We start from the raw sequence: 20,056 nt of genomic DNA on the forward strand, positions 1-20,056 counted from the left end.
GCGGTTTTGCCATGTGTGGTTGAAGACGTCAACCTGATGCTCAGTGTAGTATATGTTAAGATGCTATACTTAGCCTGATCTGAGAGGGAAAGTTCAGATGCCACAAATGGGTTTCTGTAACACATACACATTTGTGTTATCAAATGAGTGATCCCTCAAAAAATTCTCCTTCCCTCCATTATGGACATCTCGGAGCTTCTGGACTACGTTTCCCAAGACGCCCTGCGCCACGCCCTCCAGTGCGCCTCCGGAAGACATCCCGTGAGTCTCCGGGCGCAGAACTCCGCCTCCGCCTCTGGGGGCGGGGCGACGTCGAACTCCGGGAGCGCCCGTTTACGCATTTCCTCCCGGGGTCGGAGGCCGATTTGCCGTGTGGCGGGTTCGAGTCCCGCCTCCTGACTCTTGCCTCTAGCTCCTGAGTCCTGGGCAGGGTGCATGAGCAGCGTAACCTGTCCTAGACGAGGTGCTACTGCATATCTTGGGCTTCGCCATGGAGGAGTACCTGCAGGGTTGTCGAGCTGCTCTGCAGGTAACGAATCTCTGTTGGTGACTGTAAGGAATGGAGCATGGGGTCCAGGGAGGACTAAAATGTGGTGTGGGATCTGGAGAGCCACAACGGTCCGTGTGGAGCGAACACCGAGTTGTGGGGAGGGGGCTTGTGGTCTGATCAGGTTTGGGGTATGAGGACCGAGAACCTAGCTTACCTGCGCGAGAATGTGCTCAATCTCCCCGTTTTGGGCTCCCCGCCTTTGGGATCTATCTGGCGGAGAGCGGGGAGGAGTCTTGGGCCTGGGTCCTGTATTTGAGCCTTGCTTGCTATCACCTGGGGGGTCAGTTCCGTCAAAAGGGCCAGACCTCTGCCGCCGCCAGTGTGTCCCGCGAGGTGTGTTTATTCCTTTCTCCCCGCCCCTGTTTCAGTTCTCCCCTCCCAAAGCCTCTCTTGGCCCTCTGGCCTGCAGGTGAACCTCTGGGGTGTGGAGGGAACCTGTGCGCACCGCTGTATTTCCTCTGGACGGCGGTTTCTCTTTGACGGGCTGAACTCATTTCCAGATTATAGGCGGTCGTGGTGTTTTACCTTGAATCAGTGTTTTTAAGCCAAACACACGGAATACATCGGGCATGTCTGTTGACCCACAAACTGCATTCCTTTGCCTCCAGGTTTCTCCCTTGGCCTTAACGCACACAAATTACATAAAACCCCCGTACAAAAGGGATAAGCACAAAATGTGTTTGGAATCAAAACTATAAGCATGACTCCTGACAGATTTGTGATTTATTTTTGGTTCTCTCTGAGCCTGCTGGACTCACACAGCTGCTGACTGGTCATGCAGCATTATTAGGCTGTTATCCCTAGTTACCAGCAAAGCTAGTCAGAGAGAGGCTAGAACATCACCTGCCCCCTCTGCTTTGAGTTACACACGCTGCCCCTGAAGAAATCTAGAGAGATGGCTGACTATACCTTCCTTTTTAAATTTCTTAAAACTCTACAAATTGTCCTAGGTGATAGATCCTGATGTTTAACAAATCATAAAGTAACCTCGTTCCTGCTGCAGATTCAACTGCTGGGATAAAATGAGTGTCCTCTTTGAATTAGAATGAAAGTTCAATTTTAACATCAATTACACCAAATTTTTCCTTGTGAAAAAAAATATTGGGGAAAGTTGTCTTAATGCATAAGGCAGGGAATACATTAGAGGACCAATGTAGAGTTTTTAGTGACACCATTCTAAGTGCTGAACAGTTGGATCCCGGCCCCCGACAATAACCTAAATGATTGTTTTCTTTCCTACCATTTGCTAAAACCCTTAAACCTGAAACTTCGCCAAATAGTATTTCTTTGTATGTGTCTTCTTTCCGCCATTTACTCTAAAAGCCCGCCGCGCCCACCCAGATTAACATAACAGTGTGTCTTCTACAGCGTTATGAAGCTGCAAAAGTACTTGATTTTTCCAGTATTGCTGGTATCCTGACCTTTCTCTCCTTGCTTTCATCCCCCAAGGAGCAAGCTCTAGATCTTCTTTTCCAAACGTGTGAACTTGTGAGGGTGAAATTGTATCTTAGAGCTCTCACCATTACACAGCCTCTCCAGGGCCTGGAGAAATGAGAAAATTAGACACTAGGGATGTTACCTGGTGAACTGGTAGGTGGACAAACTGGGCAATGCCAACAATTTAGATTTCTTTTTAATTATAGAAGTAGTAAATGCTCATAGTGGAAAAATTTAAATACAAAAAGGGTATGACATGAGAAAGATAAAGATCCTTTTTCTCCTCTCCTCTCTCCATCCAGTTCCCCAGAGGCCATCCTGTTATGTTTCTTATGTAAAGGGAGATATGATTTAGACAGACACACCATTAAATTTGAATGTTTCTGTTAGACTATACTTTAGCCATAACTTTCAGGGAATTGAATGCTTGGCTTTTGCACAGAGTAGGGACAGCTGATAATCCAGCCAAGTCTCCTGTTGATACCATATTTTTAGCAATTGATAACAGGAATTTTCTACAGCCTCGGCCACAATGACAATAGGATGTTCTATTTGGAAGAAATCCTGTTTAACCAAATTTCCTATTCATGGTGACTCATCTTTCACTTCTAGTGGGGAGAAATATTTGCTTCAAGGTGGAGCTGCATTCAAGTTTAGGTGTTCACCCAGGAGCTTTTGGATAATGTATTGTGTACATTTCTCAGGCATAAAGCAGGAATCAGGAGTGGCTGGCTATTCTTAGCAATTTGCATCAGTATCAGTCCCATTTTCTCTGCTGGGAGGACTTATCTACCTCTGGCTCTTTGTCTTGTTCTCTCTCTCTCTCATTAACTGTTTTGTAGAGTAGTTATCAGACCATGTTCAGCTCATAAAGGGAAGTGGTTTCCTTTGCCAGCCCTAGAACTCCCTCCCTACACCCTATTAAGTTCACAAAACATCAGGATAGGAATAATTTCAACTACTGGGTCTTTTTTTTCTTAGAGAAAAAAGTTTCTATTTACTTTTGGCTCTCAGATTGTATTTCTTCCACTGGCAGCTCAGGTTTCCTCATGCTGCTAAGTATAGCTATATTTTCCCTGAACTCTTCCGCTGGTGGTCAGAAAACTGAAGCTGTTTGGCTGGTGCATTCAGCTGGTGGCAGATGGGGTGGGGGTTAAGAGTTACACATGTATTTCCAAAGTGAAGAGGAGAATGGTGCCTTATAAGTTAGGCAGCCATACACTTGGTTTGCCCAGGACGGGCTTAGTTTTCTCCAGCATAATCATTAACAGTGTCCTTTTTCATTCTCAAAAGTGTCCCAGTTAGAATAACAAAGTCTATAATCACCCAACTCATAAACTATGTTAAGGCTATGAAGAGACAGTGAGCTCCTCAAAATAGAAGTTCATTTCCATCCAAGAGCCACAAGTGCTGGAAGCTGGAGTTTTAGAGGAAGAGGATTGCTCTGGCTTGGGTGATCTGGAAGGCTTCACATAGAAAGGGGGATTTAGGGAGGACTTGAATGGCTGGGGGGGCGGGTAGAGAAAGAAGATGGAAGGGATTTCATCTTTGCCATTTACAGAGTAGGCACTTATGTACTATCATTTAATCAGAACAACTTCATGAAATTGGTTATGGTATTATACCCATTTTTATGTAAGGAAAATGAGGCTTAGGGAGGCCGAAGTCCCACAAATAAGAAGCAGAGCTGGAATTCAACCGCAAAATCTATGATATTTTCAAGTAGCTGTTATGCTGCTCTCAGAGAAGAAAATGGTGTAAAGTGCAGAGCTGGGAATGTGCACATCATGGTCTGCGGGTGGTGAATAAATAGTCCAGTCATGCTGGGGTGATGGTGGGTGCTGACAGGGGAAAGGAATGCTACCATCTCCTTTGGTCACCCAGTTCCAACATTTGTGACAAGTCCCAAAGTATTCCTTTTGTACTCATTCTTCTGGTTGCTGTTTGTGCTTGGCTGAGCACAAGAGGTTAGTTGTTCGCCTTCCCCTGCAGATCATTTCTCCTTACCTCAGAGCCATGAAGTAGTAGTACTTGGTCCCTACTTTCTGTTTTCTGCTTAGCCTTCTCTTCATTCTGGGGATCTGACTAATCCTGACTCAGCTGCCACTTGCAATGAAGCCGCACTAATGTAAATGACTTTTGGAAAGGTTCTCTGAGGGCTTCTTTGTACCCAGCAATAGGTTGCTCCCCTTGCTCTGCTTTTTCTATTCCTCTTACCTTTTTTCTCTAGTCAGAGCATATGGCCTCTCGTATTTATATAGCTCCCTCTCTAGAGAACACAGTGCCCTCCTTAGTGCTTCAATGCACAAGTTATCTTTGCAGCCACTTATCTTAAATGCTTTGCTGTCACTTTGGTCCACAGCCATCTGGGTAGTTCTTGGTATCCAGGAAACAGAGGGGCCTTTTCTGGTATCAGGAGGAAGAATTGCAAGTCAGAGGAGTTACTATAGGACTGGGGTCTTGGGTGCAGAATTTTCTTATTGCTTTGGAAAAGAATTTAGTGTTGAAAAAGAACGCTTCCCTCCCCAGTGCTGTTCAGTATGAATGGGCCTTGGCTTCCGCATTCTCGAAGTAGGCATAGAGAAATGGGCATAGGGTGAACCTAATGGTAAACTTCCCCCAGGAGCCCTTTGCATAGAACCCTGACAGATAATCTCTGCCTTCTCTACTTCTCTCTAGGGTGGGAGTAGGAGATAGGGAAGAATGTGGTTAAAAAACAAAAACAGGCCTGGCCAGATAGTTTAGTTGGTTAGAGCATGGTGCTGGTAACACCAAGGTCCAGGGTTCAAGCCCTGTACTGGCCAGCCGCCAAAAAAAAAAAAAAAGCAACCTATCTAGTAACTAGATAGGACAATTTATACTACCAGAAGTCTCCTAATCTTGCCCCTTTCAAGCTGAGGTTTTCCGGTGGGGGAAGGGAGGATAAGATACATGGAAGATGATTCTAGGTTTCCCTAGATTCTCTTTTTTCTTAAAGTCATATAACTTGATAAGTGTTCCTTGCTATGTTTTACTCCTCTAATCCCCTACCCACTTTGCTAAACTTTTTTTTTTTGGCAGCTGATTAGTACAGGGATCTGAATCCTTGACCTTGGTGTTACAAGGTTGTGCTCTAACCAACTGAGCTAACCGGCCAGCCCTAAACTCTTGTATCTGGCAAATCTTCCCTGACTGAAGAAGCCAGAGTGTATGGACTTTCACCTTCTTGTTAACACAGTAGTTCTCAACTGGGGGTGATTTTGCTCTTCAGGGAACATTTGGCAAGTCTAGAGACATTTTTGATGGTCATGACTGGGAGTGCAATGGACATCTAGTGGGCAGAGGCCAAGAATGCTGGCAAGTATCCTGCAGTACACAGGATAGCCCCTACAACAGGGAATTATCCAGTCTAAAATACCAATAATGCTGAAATTTTGGGAAACCCTGCTCTAATTAGTGTGTCTCACTTTTTCTCTCTCAGAAGCAGGCTGAGATAGAGTTCAAAAATAATCCTCTGGTAAGAGAGGATTATTGTGCCCTAAGCTGAACCATAGACTTAATGGTCATTTTTTTGAAGATTATTAATGCATATAAAAATATTAGAATAATGCCTGGCACACTCAATAAATGTTTAAAAACAAAACAAAAACCCTGTCTCTGTTGTTGTGGGCACTGTAGTTTAATGTATTATATTTAGAACTGTGTTAGCTGGAGAGATGCAAGGGATGAAGGTTAATAATAGCAGATACCTCTTTCTCCTCAGAGTTCTTTTCAGCATTTGGACTTTCCAAAGCTTTAAAAATAAAAGTTCCAGCAGCAGCAACTGTTCTAGTTTATTTATTTATTTATTTTTAAAAAGATGACTGGTAAGGGGATCTTAACTCTTTTTTTTTTTTTGTCCTTTTTTGTGACCGCGCTCAGCCAGTGAGCGAACCGGCCATCCCTATATAGGATCCGAACCCGCGGCCTTGGTGTTATCAGCACCGCACTCTCCCAAGTGAGCCACGGGCCGGCCCTCTGTTCTAGCTTTAAACTGAACCTGCTGGGGAAAGTGTCAGTTTCTTGGGTTGTGAGAGGTGTTGGTTATACATGGTTATCATGGGGGCTTCTCAGGGTAGGAGAGTTTTCCTGGACACCTGGATAATGGAGCATAAGGATTCTTTTCCCTATTTTGCAAATGGGGAGAAAAAACCAACCAGGGTTGATACGCCTAAGAGCATGGCTTGATATACCAGCTACCCCAAATGCTCTACTTTTGACTACTTGAGTGCCCAAAGAAGCATAAGAAATCAGGGGATTGGCTGGCCAGTTAGCTCAGTTGGTTAGAGCTGTGTGTTGATAACACCATGGTCAAGGGTTTGAATGCCTGTACTGGCCAGCTGCCAAAAAAAAAAAAAAAAAACCACACCAGAGGATTATTTACTTCTCTTCTGTAAATTAACATTCAAGGAGACAGTTTAGAGCACTTTGCCACTAACTAGATGTGTGTGGAATGCTTAAAGCTTAGCTAAAATACTAACGATGTGTCTGCTAATATCCTCATTCATGAAATGAGGACCCCTAAGTTTATCTGACCTACCTTCTCTGTGAAGAATGAGTGGATGTGTGTGATGCCCTACATGAGTATAAAGTAAATGGAAATGGGTAGAGATGCTTGTGTTAGTTTTTCATCCTCACTTCTCTCCAGGAGTCCCGACCGCTGCATGTTGTGCTGGGAAATGAAGCCTGTGACTTGGACTCCATGGTGTCTGCTCTTGCCTTGGCTTTTTACCTGGCAAAGGTGAGTACCTAGAAACAGGAGTCCTATAGAATGAAAAGATTTGTATTCAAGATCTAGCTCTGCCACTTGCTAGCATTTAGCTTTGAATAAGTTAAATCCTTTAACTTTGCTGAGTCTCACATTACTTTGTGTAAAATCTGAAATGATAATACAGTATTTTGCAGTGTTGCTGTGAGGAATAAATGATAAATATATTTTGAGGGATTTGTAAACCATAAAGTGATATTCAAACAGTTTATAATTGGGTTCCTGATGGGTATCAGTGATCAAGTGTGTATTCCTCTTGCCCAGGTTAGCTCTTAAGGACTTCTCTGCAGCATCACATCTAGAACTAAGTCTTTTCCTTGAGTTATCTTGTTGACCTTCATGTTATTGCTAAGAAGGAGGGAGGGCAAGAGTCATCCTTTTATTTTTATAGACTGGGTAATGTGGCTTTGAGAAAGGTGGTAACTTACCCAAGATCATGTCTTTGTTCCCAGTAGTCTTGTTATTTTTTCCAGTCTATTCCAAAACATTGTGATACCTTCTTTTCACTTTCCTATCCAGACAACTGAGGCCAATGATGTTTTTGTGCCAGTTTTAAATATAAAACGTTCTGAGCTCCCTCTACGAGGTGACAATGTCTTCTTCCTTCAGAAGGTTTGCATTCCAGAGACTATCTTGATTTTTCGGGATGAGATTGACCTCCATGCATTGCACCAGGCTGGCCAACTCACCCTCATCCTTGTTGACCATCATGTCTTACCCAAGTAAGTAAAAGGAAATTAAATTAATACTTAACATATATCATGTTGGGCTCTGATGAGTGAGATACAAAGAGAGGAAGAAAGTGTTTTTGCTTTCAAGACTGTCACAGGTTAATTGTAATTGATGTGCCATATCAGATATAGAAAATCAACAGAAGAGGGCCAGCCCATGGCTCACTTGGTGTGGTGCTGATAACACCAAGGCCATGGGTTTGGATCCCTATATAGGGATGGTCGGTTGGCTCATTTGGGAGAGCGTGGTGCTGACAACACCAAGTCAAGGGTTAAGATCCCCTTATTGGTCATCTTTTAAAAAAAAAGAAAAAAAGAAAAGAAAATCAACAGAAGATATTGTCAGTTCTCCACTTATATGTCTGTCTGTGGTGTAAAGACATACACTATAATAAAAAGAAATAGAAACATGGTGAGTTCAAACTAAAGGATAACTCAAAAATCATTTAAATCTGCTCTTGGTATGATTATTTTAAGATTTTATGGTAGAATTATTATAATAGAAACCTTTGAAAAATGGTTGAAACTCTTATTTTTAATTTTTAAAAAGTTAGCAACAGTATTTCCTACATAAACTCTTGGGATTTTAAAATAATATATTATGGTTGAATCTACGAATATCTCATTAGTATCTTTTAAAAAGTGTACACATCTATAATAATTTCATCCTTAATTTAGGCCTCGAAAAAGACACCAAAAAAAGCAACACAAATATGAGACTTACCTAAGTCTGACTGGTTCCTACTAATATTAGAGTGTATATTTTGTCCTTGAGCACACTGTGATTGTAGCAGGACATTGACAGAGGGTAGCCTAAGAGCAGTAATCCATCTATGCATTTACACATTAATAAACTTTTATTTAGAGGATGAAGGTAAAGCAGAGTCCTGGTTCTCAAGAAGCTTTCAGTCAGGAAGAGGGATCTAGGTTAAACAGATCGTTGCGATAGGTGTTAGAGGTAAGTGGAACAGTAGGTACACAAAGGATGGAGTGGTTCATTATACCAGAGGGGAGTCGACGGCATCAGAAAACGTTTCCTAGCAGAGTTGATCTTTGATCTCAGTCTTGAAGGAGGACTAGATGTTTGCTCAGTAAATGGGGAGGGAAGGTGGTTAGGAAAGGCATTCCAGGCAGAGGGAGTAATTAATAGAAGCAAAGGCAGGCAGGTGTGAATAGCATGGTGAGTTAGGGGAGCTTAGGAGGGCCCTTGGTTGGAAGTAGGTGATTGGTTAAGAAACTATTGGAATAATTCAAATGAAAGATATTGAGGGCCTAGAACATGGCAGTAGCAGAGGGTTGGACAAGATTTCATTGATAAGAACTGAGATAGAAGCCTCAGGACCTGGTGACCTACATGGAATTTGAGTATTGAGTGAATTGAGGGAACAGGAAAGATTTAGATGTTGAGTATCATGGGTGTCAATTGGAAAGGTAACCCTAAAGGATAACGAATATGTGGATAAGATATTTGCAGCAGATATTTCACAAGATTCACTTGTATACTATTTAAAGACAACTTCAGTTATAACATTAAAGAATTGAGAAGAGTAAAGCAGAGGTAGAAGTGACCTAAATGTTTGCCTAAGACATCTGCATTTTCCGTCCTGGGGGCTGGGGGTGGGGGTGGATTTTGGTTAGAAGCAGCTGGAGCGCTCCTGCCTATCTTTCTTTCTTTTTTTCCATACCCTCCCCCCTCCGCAGAAGTGACGCAACCCTAGAGGAGGCAGTAGCAGAGGTGCTAGACCATCGACCCATCGAACAGAAACACTGCCCTCCCTGCCATGTTTCAGTTGAGTTGGTTGGGTCCTGCGCTACCCTGGTGACTGAGAGAATCCTGCAGAGGGCACCAGAGATCTTGGATAGGCAAACTGCAGCCCTTCTGCATGGTGAGGGTGGTTTTGGTGTTGAGACCTGACTACTTCCTCTATTATCATCTCAGAGAAGGAGAGTAGAAAAGTCTAGACTCTTGCAGCCTAACCATATGCTCTCAGAGCCGTTCAAGCTCATGCCAGAGGATGGTATTCTTTCTGGGGACAGTTAGGCATTTGTTTAAAGGCCTGTGGGATACTTTATTGGAGAGAGCAGAAAGGAAGTACAACAGACTAAAGTTTCATTTTAGAAGCTTTGTATAATGGAAGGAGGACTAGCCAAAGAAGCAGGAAATAATTCTAATACCAGCTCCACCAGGAAATAGTTATGTGACCATCAGCAAATCTCTTAACCTTTCTTATTCTCGTTTTCTCTATTTGTAAAATAAAAAAGAGTATTGGACTAGACTATTCCAACCTTTAAGATTCTTTGATGGAATTTGGCCTACTGAAGAGATGTCATCTCTCTCTGACTAGGTTGCGAAATCTCCAAGGATTGAGATACTCAGGCTTCCTTTCTACCTCTTTCCCATTTCTCTGCCTACATTTTAGTTTGGATTTGGGAGGTCTTACTCAGGACACAGTTGGTCCCAGTTTCTCATTTTGTTTTCCGTTGAGTTTGCCATACAAGTCTCCTCTGTATTGTGTCCATTTGTGTATTCTAGTAGTCATGAGTGGAGGGTCACAGAATTCAAGTTCCACCATTTCTCTTCTCCACAGGAACCATTATCCTGGACTGTGTCAACATGGACCTTAAAATTGGAAAGGCAACCCTAAAGGACAACACATATGTGGAGAAACTGGAGGCCCTCTTTCCAGATCTGCCCAAGAGAAATGAAATCTTTGATTCCTTGCAAAAAGCGAAGTTTGATGTGTCAGGTACGAAGTGTTAAGCTGACTTCTCTGTTTGCCACATGAGAAAACAGGTAGGCAAACCTTGTTCATTATATTCTTGAACACAACCAAAATAATTTCAGAGCACTCCTAATGATTTAAGCTTTATACTAGAGAGAAACGAGGTAGCATATGAGTCTGATCTTGAGCTAACCAGTCATTTACTGGATTGTTCTATCCTGGCTCTTGGTTGGGATGATGAGGAATATACTAAGAGTCTCAGATGTTGCAGTCTTACCAGAGAATATAGTACAGATAAATAAAATATGCTGAGGATATACTAAATTATCAGAGTAAGATCTATATAATTGGTTAAGGAGGCAGAAGGCACATTTAGTGTGAGTATGCGAAGGACAGAGGAAGAGAACAACAACAAAAATCTTCCATAATCTCTTACCCAGCTACCATCTGTTGACATAGAAAGGAAGAAAGAAAGAAAGAAAAAGAAAAGTACCACATGTACTTTTAGAAAATTAAAACAATATAGAAGGGAGAAAAAAGTAAAAGCCTTCTCTCCAAAGTCCCTTGCATGAAAGGTAACTATTGCGACCCAATTATTTAAAGTAATTTTTGATTATGTACATTTTCAGTTATCTCTCCTTTTCATTGCACCAGAGAGAAGCCGTGTTTTTCCTCTTCCCTGACTCATCTTGGTGTCCTTGCCCTCCTGGTGTTGGGCCCTGGGGCTTCCTTGCTTGACTCTGAGTCTTGCATTCACTTTCTAGGACTGACCACTGAGCAGATGCTGAGAAAGGACCAGAAGACCATCTGTAGACAAGGCACCAAGGTGGCAATTAGTGCAATATATATGGATTTGGAGGTAAGAGCAAGATGTGTGTGTGGGTTGGGAGAGAAAACCTTTCGTTATGTATGTAACCTTGCTTCTTATTCTTGGCTCACTTCCAAAATTTATCTTGTGCCTGTCTACTTGTCTCCACCTCCACTATGATCACCACAGTCCCTCAGTCCCTCATCTCTCACTGCACCACTGTCATAGCCTGGTACTGGTTTCCCTGCCTCCACTTTTGCCCCTCTACAAACCTTTCTTCCCACAGCAGCCAGAAAGATCTTTTTAAGATATAAATCAGGTCATATCAGATTATCCCTCTCTTTACTGCCTTTTCGTTGTACTTCTCATACAATCTAAAAAGGCCTTACCATGGTTTACGCAGCTCTACTTGATCTGGCCCTTGTCTTTGGCTTTCTCTCTGGCCTCATCTCATTCCAGCCCCATTCTTGCACTCAGTACTGCAGCCACGCTGGTTTTCTTTCTGTTCCTTGGACCATTAAGTTCATTCCCAACTCAGGGTCTTTGAACTCTTCTCTCTGCAGAGTTGGCTCCTTCTTATCATTCAGACTCATTCTTATCATCTCAGTTCAGATGTCTCCTGTTTTGAGAAGTTTTTCCTGACCACCCTAACTAAAGTAATACCCCTGTGTTCAAAAAATGTCAAGCAGTTATCTTATTTTATTTTCTTCATAGCACTCAACACACTGAAATGATCTTGTTTCATGGTTTCCTTGTTTATTTGGCTGTATTCCTCTGCTACTTTATCAGTTCCACCAGAGCATGGATTCCGTCTTTTTTTTTTTTTTTTTTAAAAGATGACCGGTAAGGGGATCTTAACCCTTGACTTGTTGTGGTCAGCACCACGCTCACCCAGTGAGCGAACCGGCCATCCGTATATGGGATCCGAACCCGGGGCTTTGGTGTTATTAGCACCGCACTCTCCCGAGTGAGCCACGGGCCGGCCCCTGGATTCCGTCTCTTTTATTTCTGTTATATATCCAGCACTTTTTTTTTTTTTTTTTTTTTTTGGTCATTTTTGTGACCAGCCGCACCGCCTGAGCGCACCGGCCATCCCTAAATAGGATCCGAACCTGCGGTGGGAGCACTGCTGCGCTCCCAGCGCCGCACTCTCCCGAGTGCGCCACGGGGTCGACCCTATATCCAGCACTTTTGACGGTGCTTGGCACATTGTGGATGCTCAGTAAATTTTGTTGAATTTTTTTGTTTGAATTTTTGATGAATGAACATAATTTTAACAATGGTGTTTTAATACTTTGTTTTAATCTGTGATACTGTGAAATATATATTTGGTTTTTGACCCCATTTCCTAGCACACAACTCCTAATTCTTAGAATCTCCAAAGTGGTGTCTTTTTGTTTGCTAATGAATTGGCTGGTGGCTGGCAGTCCCTAGCTGCCAGGATGAGCCTAGTCATTGGAAAGATCAAGGCAGAACTAGAGGATTGGGACTTGCAGCCCTACCTTCTTCCAACCTCCAGGGAAGTTAAGTTGATCACTCATGCCTCGTCATTTAATCAGTGAAGCCTACTTAGAAGCTTTGGTAAAACCCCAAAAGGACTGGGTTCAAGGAGCTGTCAGATAGCTGAACATATGGAGGTTCCTGGAGGGCACACCTGGGGAGGGTGTGGAAGCTCTGCACCCTTTCCCACATGCTTTGCCCTATGTATCTCTAAATCTGTATCCTCTGTAATATCCTTTATAATAAACTGGTAAACATAAGTGTTTCCCTGAGTTTTGTGAGCCGCTATAGCAGATTAATCAAACCCAAGGTAGGGGTCATGGGAACCCTGATTTATAGCTGGTCAGAACCACAGACAAAATAACCTGGGGTTTTCAACTGGCATCTGAAGTGGGGGCAGTACTATGGGACTAAGCTCTCAACCTGTGGGATCTGACATTATCTCCAGGTAGGCAGTGTCAGAATTGAATTAAAGGATACCCAGCTGGTGTCCACTGCAGAACTGATTGCTTGCTGTGACACATTTGGTCACAGAAGGCTTCTATGTTGATTGTGGTATGAGAGAGAGGAAAAACAGTTTGGTTTTTGTACAATATTGTATTGGTTTAAATCGTTGAATAACCTGATCTGAACATATACTCTCATACTCTGGACAGCTTTCTGCTGAGTATTATATAAAAATACTAAATAAGGGCCGGCCTGTGGCTCACTCGGGAGAGTGTGGTGCTGATAACACCAAGGCCACGGGTTCGGATCCCATATAGGGATGGCCGGTTTGCTCACTGGGAGAGCTTGGTGCTGACAACACCAAGTCAAGGGTTAAGATCCCCTTACCGGTCATCTTTTGAAAAAAAAAAAAAAACTAAATAATTAAGTAAAATAGCATGGTCTCTTCCCTTGCACTTCAAAACCTAATTTGGGAAACAAACATAAGAATGCAAAAGGCTTACCAAGTACCATAATCACAGTACAAATTGACACGTTAGAAATGCCAAGGATAGAAGAAAGCCCTGATCTGAAATAGGTGTTGGTATTATTCATTGGAGGAAATAGTGCGTGAGATTTTGGAGAAGAGTGTAGATTGGCAAAGAAGGAAGAGCCAAGGATGCAGTTGTCACATCTGCTCTTTGTAAGCCCCATTGTTCTGTTAGAGGATAAAAATACCCACAAGACAAAGACCTTGTTTGATTGCAAGAGCAAGAGAGTCTTGAACATGCCAGGCACATTACATAAATTATCATGTTTTAGTTCTTAAAACAATCACGTTTGGTAAATGTTGTGTCCTTTACAAACAGGGAACCTTAGGTACAGGGAGGTTAATAAAACTCCTTGATTGTATAGCTAATAGGTAATAGAACTGATTTTCTTTTTTTTCTTTTCTTTTCTTTTTTTTTTTTAAAGATGACCGGTACGGGCCGGCCCGTGGCTCACTCGGGAGAGTGTGGTGCTGATAACACCAAGGCCCCAGGTTCGGATCCCTATGCAGGGATGGCCGGTTTGCTCACTGGCTGAGCGTGGTGCTGACAATACCAAGTCAAGGGTTAAGATCCCCTTACCGGTCATCTTTTAAAAAAAAAAAAAAAAAAAGATGACCAGTAAGGGGATCTTAACCCTTGACTTGGTGTTGTCAGCACCACGCTCTCCCAAGTGAGCAAACCGGCCATCCCTGCATAGGGATCCGAACCTGTGGCCTTGGTTCCATCAACAGCACACTCTCCCAAGTGAGCCACGGGCTGGCCCTATAGAGCTGATTTTCAAACCAATTCTGTCTTAATCCAAAGCCTATATTCTCCTATCCTACCACACTGCCGCTAAGCACACAGATAACACAGAATAAATAGTGGATCCTTTTTTATGGAGTGCAAGTCCCAGGTTAACATGCAAAGAAACCCTTCATAAGGATTTTTTTTTTTTTTTTTTTTTAAATGACCAGTAAGGGGATCTCAGCCCTTAGCTTGGTGTTGTCAGCACCACGCTCAGCCAGTGAGCTAACCAGCCATCCCTATATAGGATCCGAACCTGTGGCCTTGGTGTTATCAGCACCGCACTCTCCCGAGTGAGCCACAGGCTGGCCCTCTTCATAAGGATTTTTTGTTGATGGTGACAAGAAGGGTCCAGTTGTAGTCCTCATCCCTCTCTATTTCTTCCCTTTCAGACCTTTCTGCAGAGATCTGACCTCCTTGCAGATCTCCATGCCTTCTGCCATACTCACAGCTATGATGTCCTGGTCGCCATGACTATCTTTTTCAACACTCACAATGAGCCAGTGCGGCAGTTGGCTATTTTCTGTCCCCATGTGGCACTCCGAATGACGGTGAGTCTCTATCCCTTCTCCAACCCGAAGGCCTTACAGAGACTGCTTTGTATGCACCTCTCTGCTCTACAGCTCTGTGCTGTAAAGACTTCTCCTTGGTTCTTATATTTATATATTTACACACAGGTCCCTTGACCTGTTTCCAGACTTTCCCCTGCCTTTTTTCTATTCTCTGTATATGTGAATATCCTTAGTCATACCATTGTTCATAGGTGGATTCCAAAGAGAATTAGAGACACAATTCCTACTCAGAAGGAACTTTAAATCTGGTTAGAAGGAAATGTTGTAAATCTGAAGTTAGTTCCATTCTTGGTTTATTTTATTTATTTATTTATTTATTTATTTATTTATTTATTTATTTATTTATTTATTTATTTATTTATTTATTATTTATTATTAATTAATTAATTAATTAATTAATTAATTAATTAATTAATTATTTTTAAAAGATGACCAGTAAGGGGATTCTAACCCTTGACTTGGTGTTTATCAGCACCATGCTCTCCCGAGTGAGCCACAGGCTGGCCCCATTTTTGGTTTAATTCTTAATTCCTCACCCCTGAAAATCTGTTTCTTTCTACTCTACTGCCTTGAAAATTAAAAACACAAGAAACCTTTTCTACTACTTACCATGTAGGGATTAATTATTCTGTGTAGTGTGAACTCTGTAGAGAAGTGATCTAGGACCAGGTTTGTTTTCTTTCTTGATCTTCCATTTGGCTGCGTTTCCCACCTCCTGCCCTTTCTGTTCCTCTTGATTACTGATTAGCTCAGGGAAGAATTTAAAAGTGGACTTAAGGCCGTCCAGGAACTCTTTGGGTAGCTTGGGCTATGTGAGGATGGCTAAAGACAATACAGGCAGATAATCCTTTGCAGTCATAAAAGGTACCTCTGCCTTTCCTGCCTGTCTTTGCCTTTTCCCCCAGAAAGCAAATGTGAGTTCATTCAACATAAGGTAGTTTGACGCTGTGGAAAGAACTACAGTTTCTAAAGTCAGGTAGACATACTCTTCTGTCCCAGGTTTGCTATTTCCTTGCTCTTTGAGCTAAGACAAATCAATTGACTTCTTTTTTTTTTTTTTTTTTAAAGATGACCGGTAAGGGGATCTTAACCCTTGGCTTGGTGTTGTCAGCACCACGCTCAGCCAGTGAGTGAACCGGCCATCCCTATATAGGATCCGAACCCATGGCCTTGGTGTTATCAGCACTGCACTCTCCCTAGTGAGCCACCGGCTGGCCCCTCGATTGACTTCTGAGTCTGTAAATGGCATAACACTCATACTTACTGATTAGTCTAATGTGATTATTAAACATAATATCATATTAAAGCACATTGCTGGGCACAGAGTAAGCACTCAGTAAATCATGACTCTTACTAATCATTTCATGAAAGAAAGGGTGCTTTTACCATAAGAAGTTCCTCTCCCACTTTCCTGAATCTAGTCCCCTCTGTGCTACTCTTCTGAAGCTGTGCAGATGTCTGATGACTCTACCATTGCCCAGGCTGCCTCTATGTTGGGAAATAGGAGTCCTTTTTTTCACAGTCTGCCTTACCATCTCCTCCCTTCCTCCTACATTAGGGATAGTATAGTATATTGATTTAGAATGCTGGCTTTGATGACATACCTGGGTTCAAGTGTCAGTTTTGCTTCATGCAAACCATGACCTTAGGCAAATTATGTAATATATCTAAGCCTCAATTTACCTACCAGTAAGTGAGAATAACAACAGTACTGATCTTACAAGGTAATTGTGAGAATTAAATATTTGTAAACAGCCAAGTTGGCCCCATCCTTGGCATATCTCCCACCCCCATTTTGTTCTATTTATTCTGTCTGCCTCTATCCTTCCTTGACCTCTAGATAGATTCTAGTCCCACCCCAGCTAAAAACAGAGATCAAGTTCTCAAGCACAGGTATATACTTGGAAACAGCATTAAGTTAGGAGCTGGGGGTCCTGGATTCTGGTTCAGACTCTGCCATTGTCTACATGATTTTTCTTAAGACTTAATCTCTCTGAGCTTTGGTTTCCTTATTAATAAAATGAAAGATAAGATCTAAAATGTGTCTTCTCTTCCTAAAATACTGTGTATATTTTCTTGCAGGCAATAAAACTGAACTCAGTATGGCAATTTAAAAAAGTGTTCTCTTCTGTGAAGAAAACTTTTTACTTAGAAGCCTTGGCTTTTTGCTACACTAAGTAATATATTACTTCCTTGTTATTGTCTCCTTTTTAGATCTGTGGAATCCTGGAACGCTCCCACTCTCCATCCCTGAAGCTGACCCCTGCCCCAAGCACCCACCCTAACCTCCAAGCCTATCTTCAAGGCAACACCCAGGTCTCTCGAAAGAAACTTCTGCCTCTGCTCCAGGAAGCCCTGTCAGCATATTTTGACTCCACAAAGATTCCTTCAGGGCAGCCTGAGACAGTGGGTATATCCAGGGAGCAGGTAGACAAGGATTTGGACAGGGCGAGTAACTCTCTGATTTCTCGACTGAGTCAAGATGAAGAGGACCCTCCACTGCCCCCCACACCCATGAACAGCTTGGTGGATGAGTGCCCTCTGGATCAGGGGCTGCCTAAGCTCTCAGCTGAGGCCATCTTTGAGAAGTGCAGTCAGATATCGTTGTCACAGTGTACCACTGCCTCTGTGTCAAAGAAGTAACTGTTGGGAGGGGAGGGAACAGTGGGCGGGGTTGCTCGACCCATCTCAAATGCATGTTTTGATATGTTCTGGAGATTTCAGCAATTCTGTCTTCATTGCTCCAGGGTGTGGTGTACTGTTCTTATAAAACTGGGAGGAGAATGAAGTGAAAGAAAGCAGCTGCTTTAAGAATGGCTTTCTACCTTTTCCCCCCAATCTTGGCCAATCACACATTTTATTATTTAAATCTTCACTGATTTTCCTATATTTCATTGCCTTGGGTACAGTGTGATATATCCACAGTCCCAGCAGATTGAGACAAAAAGAATGTAGACCCCAAAAGTGCCCTCGGTTAGGATCTTGAACAGAACCAATATCTGTCTTGGAACCATGTATTCATTGATTATCTCCGTGTATTCATTTATTCACTTATTCATTTAAGTATTTCTTGAATACTTGCTTCAAGCTAGATAGAAAAGAGAGCATACTTTGGAAAGTCTTATTCAGTTTTCAGCCTTCCACAGGTTTTTAGCTTCATGCCTCTTCTTTCTGCCCCTGGGTAGGTGATGGTGTTTGATTCAGAGAGGATGAATTTCTTTCTTTCTTTTTATTTTTTTTAAAAGATGACCGGTAAGGGGATCTTAACCCTTGACTTGGTGTTATCAGCATCACTCTCCCAAGTGAGTCACGGGCCAGCCCTAGAGATCGATGAATTTCTGTTCTGAGCTTATTGTGACTGTTTTAGGTCTTGTATGAGGCAGATTGGAGGCCATTATCTTCTGTCCTGATCAGGTAGCCTGGTTCTCTTGTTTCTTTAGATCCCTCCATCCCAGAGCCACAGGAACCCTGAAGACACTCTCAAGACCCCTTGTTCTTGAGAGTTCAGGAGGCACTCAAGAAGGCCTTAAGACCTCATAGGCACTCTGCCCAAAAGATAGCAGAACTGGAATAAGAGCCCTGGGTCTGTGTCCCTTCCCTTAGTGGGTTTATCCATTTCTTGTTCATATCTGTCTCTCCTTGCTCATATTGAAAGGAAGCATGGAGTTCTAATACTGACTGCCATAAACGGTGTGTCTTTTGGCAAGACACTTTACTACTCTAGGTCTCATTTTCCCCATCTGTAAAACAGGGTTTGAACTACATGTTCCCTGGTGATCTGTGATCTGCCTCTTGCTGCCATTCTTTCTCTCTTCTGCTTCTCTGTGTTTTTCTTTTGTTTTCCCTGGGAATGCTCAGGGTCACTGGATTGTCTGTATTTATGTGTGATTGTACCAAGGGACTCATGTAGCATGAGGGGTATGATTCATACTAACATGACCCAGCAAAAAGCTCCTTCCCACCATCTTGTTTTGCATGTGTAGAGTCGCCCTTTTTTCTTCAGACTAACCTGATCCCCCTTTTCCTACAGATCTATTCCACGTAAATTGCCAACAGTTTCACTGAACAGTGGGGTGTGTGGTAGTTTTGGCATGACATCTTCCAGTATGAGGGGGACAGTCTGACTTCATTTTGAGAGTATGATGTCTGTAGTCATTTGGAAGGTAAAAATTGTTGTGTGATCACTGAACCAAAGGAATTCATGTTTTGTAACTTGGGTACTTTATTTTGAATTTTTAAAAAAGTATTAAAATACATTTTTCCTGTTTGGGGTCTTATTGTCTCTTTTTACAACTATGATCAAACTTTTCCCTCTCATAATTGTTTCAGCCTCCTAAAGAGTCTCCTGCTGGGCTGGCCAGTTAGCTCAGTCAGTTAGAGCATAGCCTTATAACACCAAGTTTAAGGGTTCGGATCCCCATACCAGCCAGCCACAAAAACAAAACAAAAATTCATCTTCCTTCTTCCTACTAAATGTCTTCTTTCTGTTGACTCTCTCTGGGAATAAGAAGCAGTAGGCTTCTGTCTCCCCTTATCCTCAGCCTTTCCTTTATGTTTCTTCTCTCAGGACTCTCCTTATAAATACAAGTTGACCCTTGAACAAAGCAAGGGTTAGGGTGCTGACCCTAAATTCCTGATGAAAATTTGCGTATAACTTTTGACTCCCCCAAAAAAACTTGACTACTAATAGCTTACTGTTAACCAGAAGCTTTACTGATAACATAAACAGTTAACACATATTTTGTATGTTATATGTATTATATACTGTATTCTTAAAGTAACCTAGAGAAAAGAAAATGTTATAAAGAAAATCATAAAGAAGAGAAAATATATTTACAGTGCTGTATGTATATTTATTGAAAAGAATCCACATGTAAGTAGACCTGCACAGTTCAAACCCCTGTTGTTCAAGAGTCAGCTGTACTGTTGTCCCAGTTTTGCTTATGCTTGAAAAGTAGGCCCAAGGTAGTCTTACAACCAAAATAGTTTCTGCTTTTGCTTTTTTTTTTTTTAAAGCAGCTTCCAGAAGGTTATATGGGGTCTGGAAAGGAGAACAAATTGCTTTCCTAGACTCACCCAAGACTAGCCACCACAGAAAATGCACTCTCCTCCCCAAAACCCGCCCCCACACAGGAGGCAGGGTTTTTCTTTTGGACAAACCTGCTCCTTGGGAGGGAAGGTGGCAA

At 42.4% G+C, this 20,056-nt stretch overlaps 1 protein-coding gene across 2 annotated transcripts; it reads left to right on the forward strand.

The window, feature by feature from the left end:
- The first annotated feature begins 294 nt into the window (after nucleotides 1-294).
- Nucleotides 295-19,751, forward strand: PRUNE1 (prune exopolyphosphatase 1). 2 transcript variants are annotated; one of them, XM_063105347.1, is made up of 8 exons: nucleotides 295-529; nucleotides 6,654-6,746; nucleotides 7,293-7,495; nucleotides 9,206-9,390; nucleotides 10,093-10,251; nucleotides 10,992-11,086; nucleotides 14,691-14,849; nucleotides 17,085-19,747. In XM_063105347.1, exons 1-8 carry the CDS (start codon nucleotides 491-493, stop codon nucleotides 17,511-17,513), a joined length of 1,362 nt encoding a protein of 453 aa, XP_062961417.1. In that variant the 5' UTR covers nucleotides 295-490; the 3' UTR covers nucleotides 17,514-19,747. The 2 variants fall into 2 exon arrangements, with proteins under 2 accessions (XP_062961417.1, XP_062961418.1); XM_063105348.1 differs by lacking the exons at nucleotides 295-529; nucleotides 6,654-6,746; nucleotides 9,206-9,390; nucleotides 10,093-10,251 and having other exon boundaries at nucleotides 7,420-7,495; nucleotides 17,085-19,751.
- The last annotated feature ends 305 nt before the right edge of the window (nucleotides 19,752-20,056 follow it).

Source organism: Cynocephalus volans, chromosome 8 (assembly GCF_027409185.1).
Source record: "Cynocephalus volans isolate mCynVol1 chromosome 8, mCynVol1.pri, whole genome shotgun sequence".
NCBI classification, from domain to species: Eukaryota; Metazoa; Chordata; class Mammalia; order Dermoptera; family Cynocephalidae; genus Cynocephalus; species Cynocephalus volans.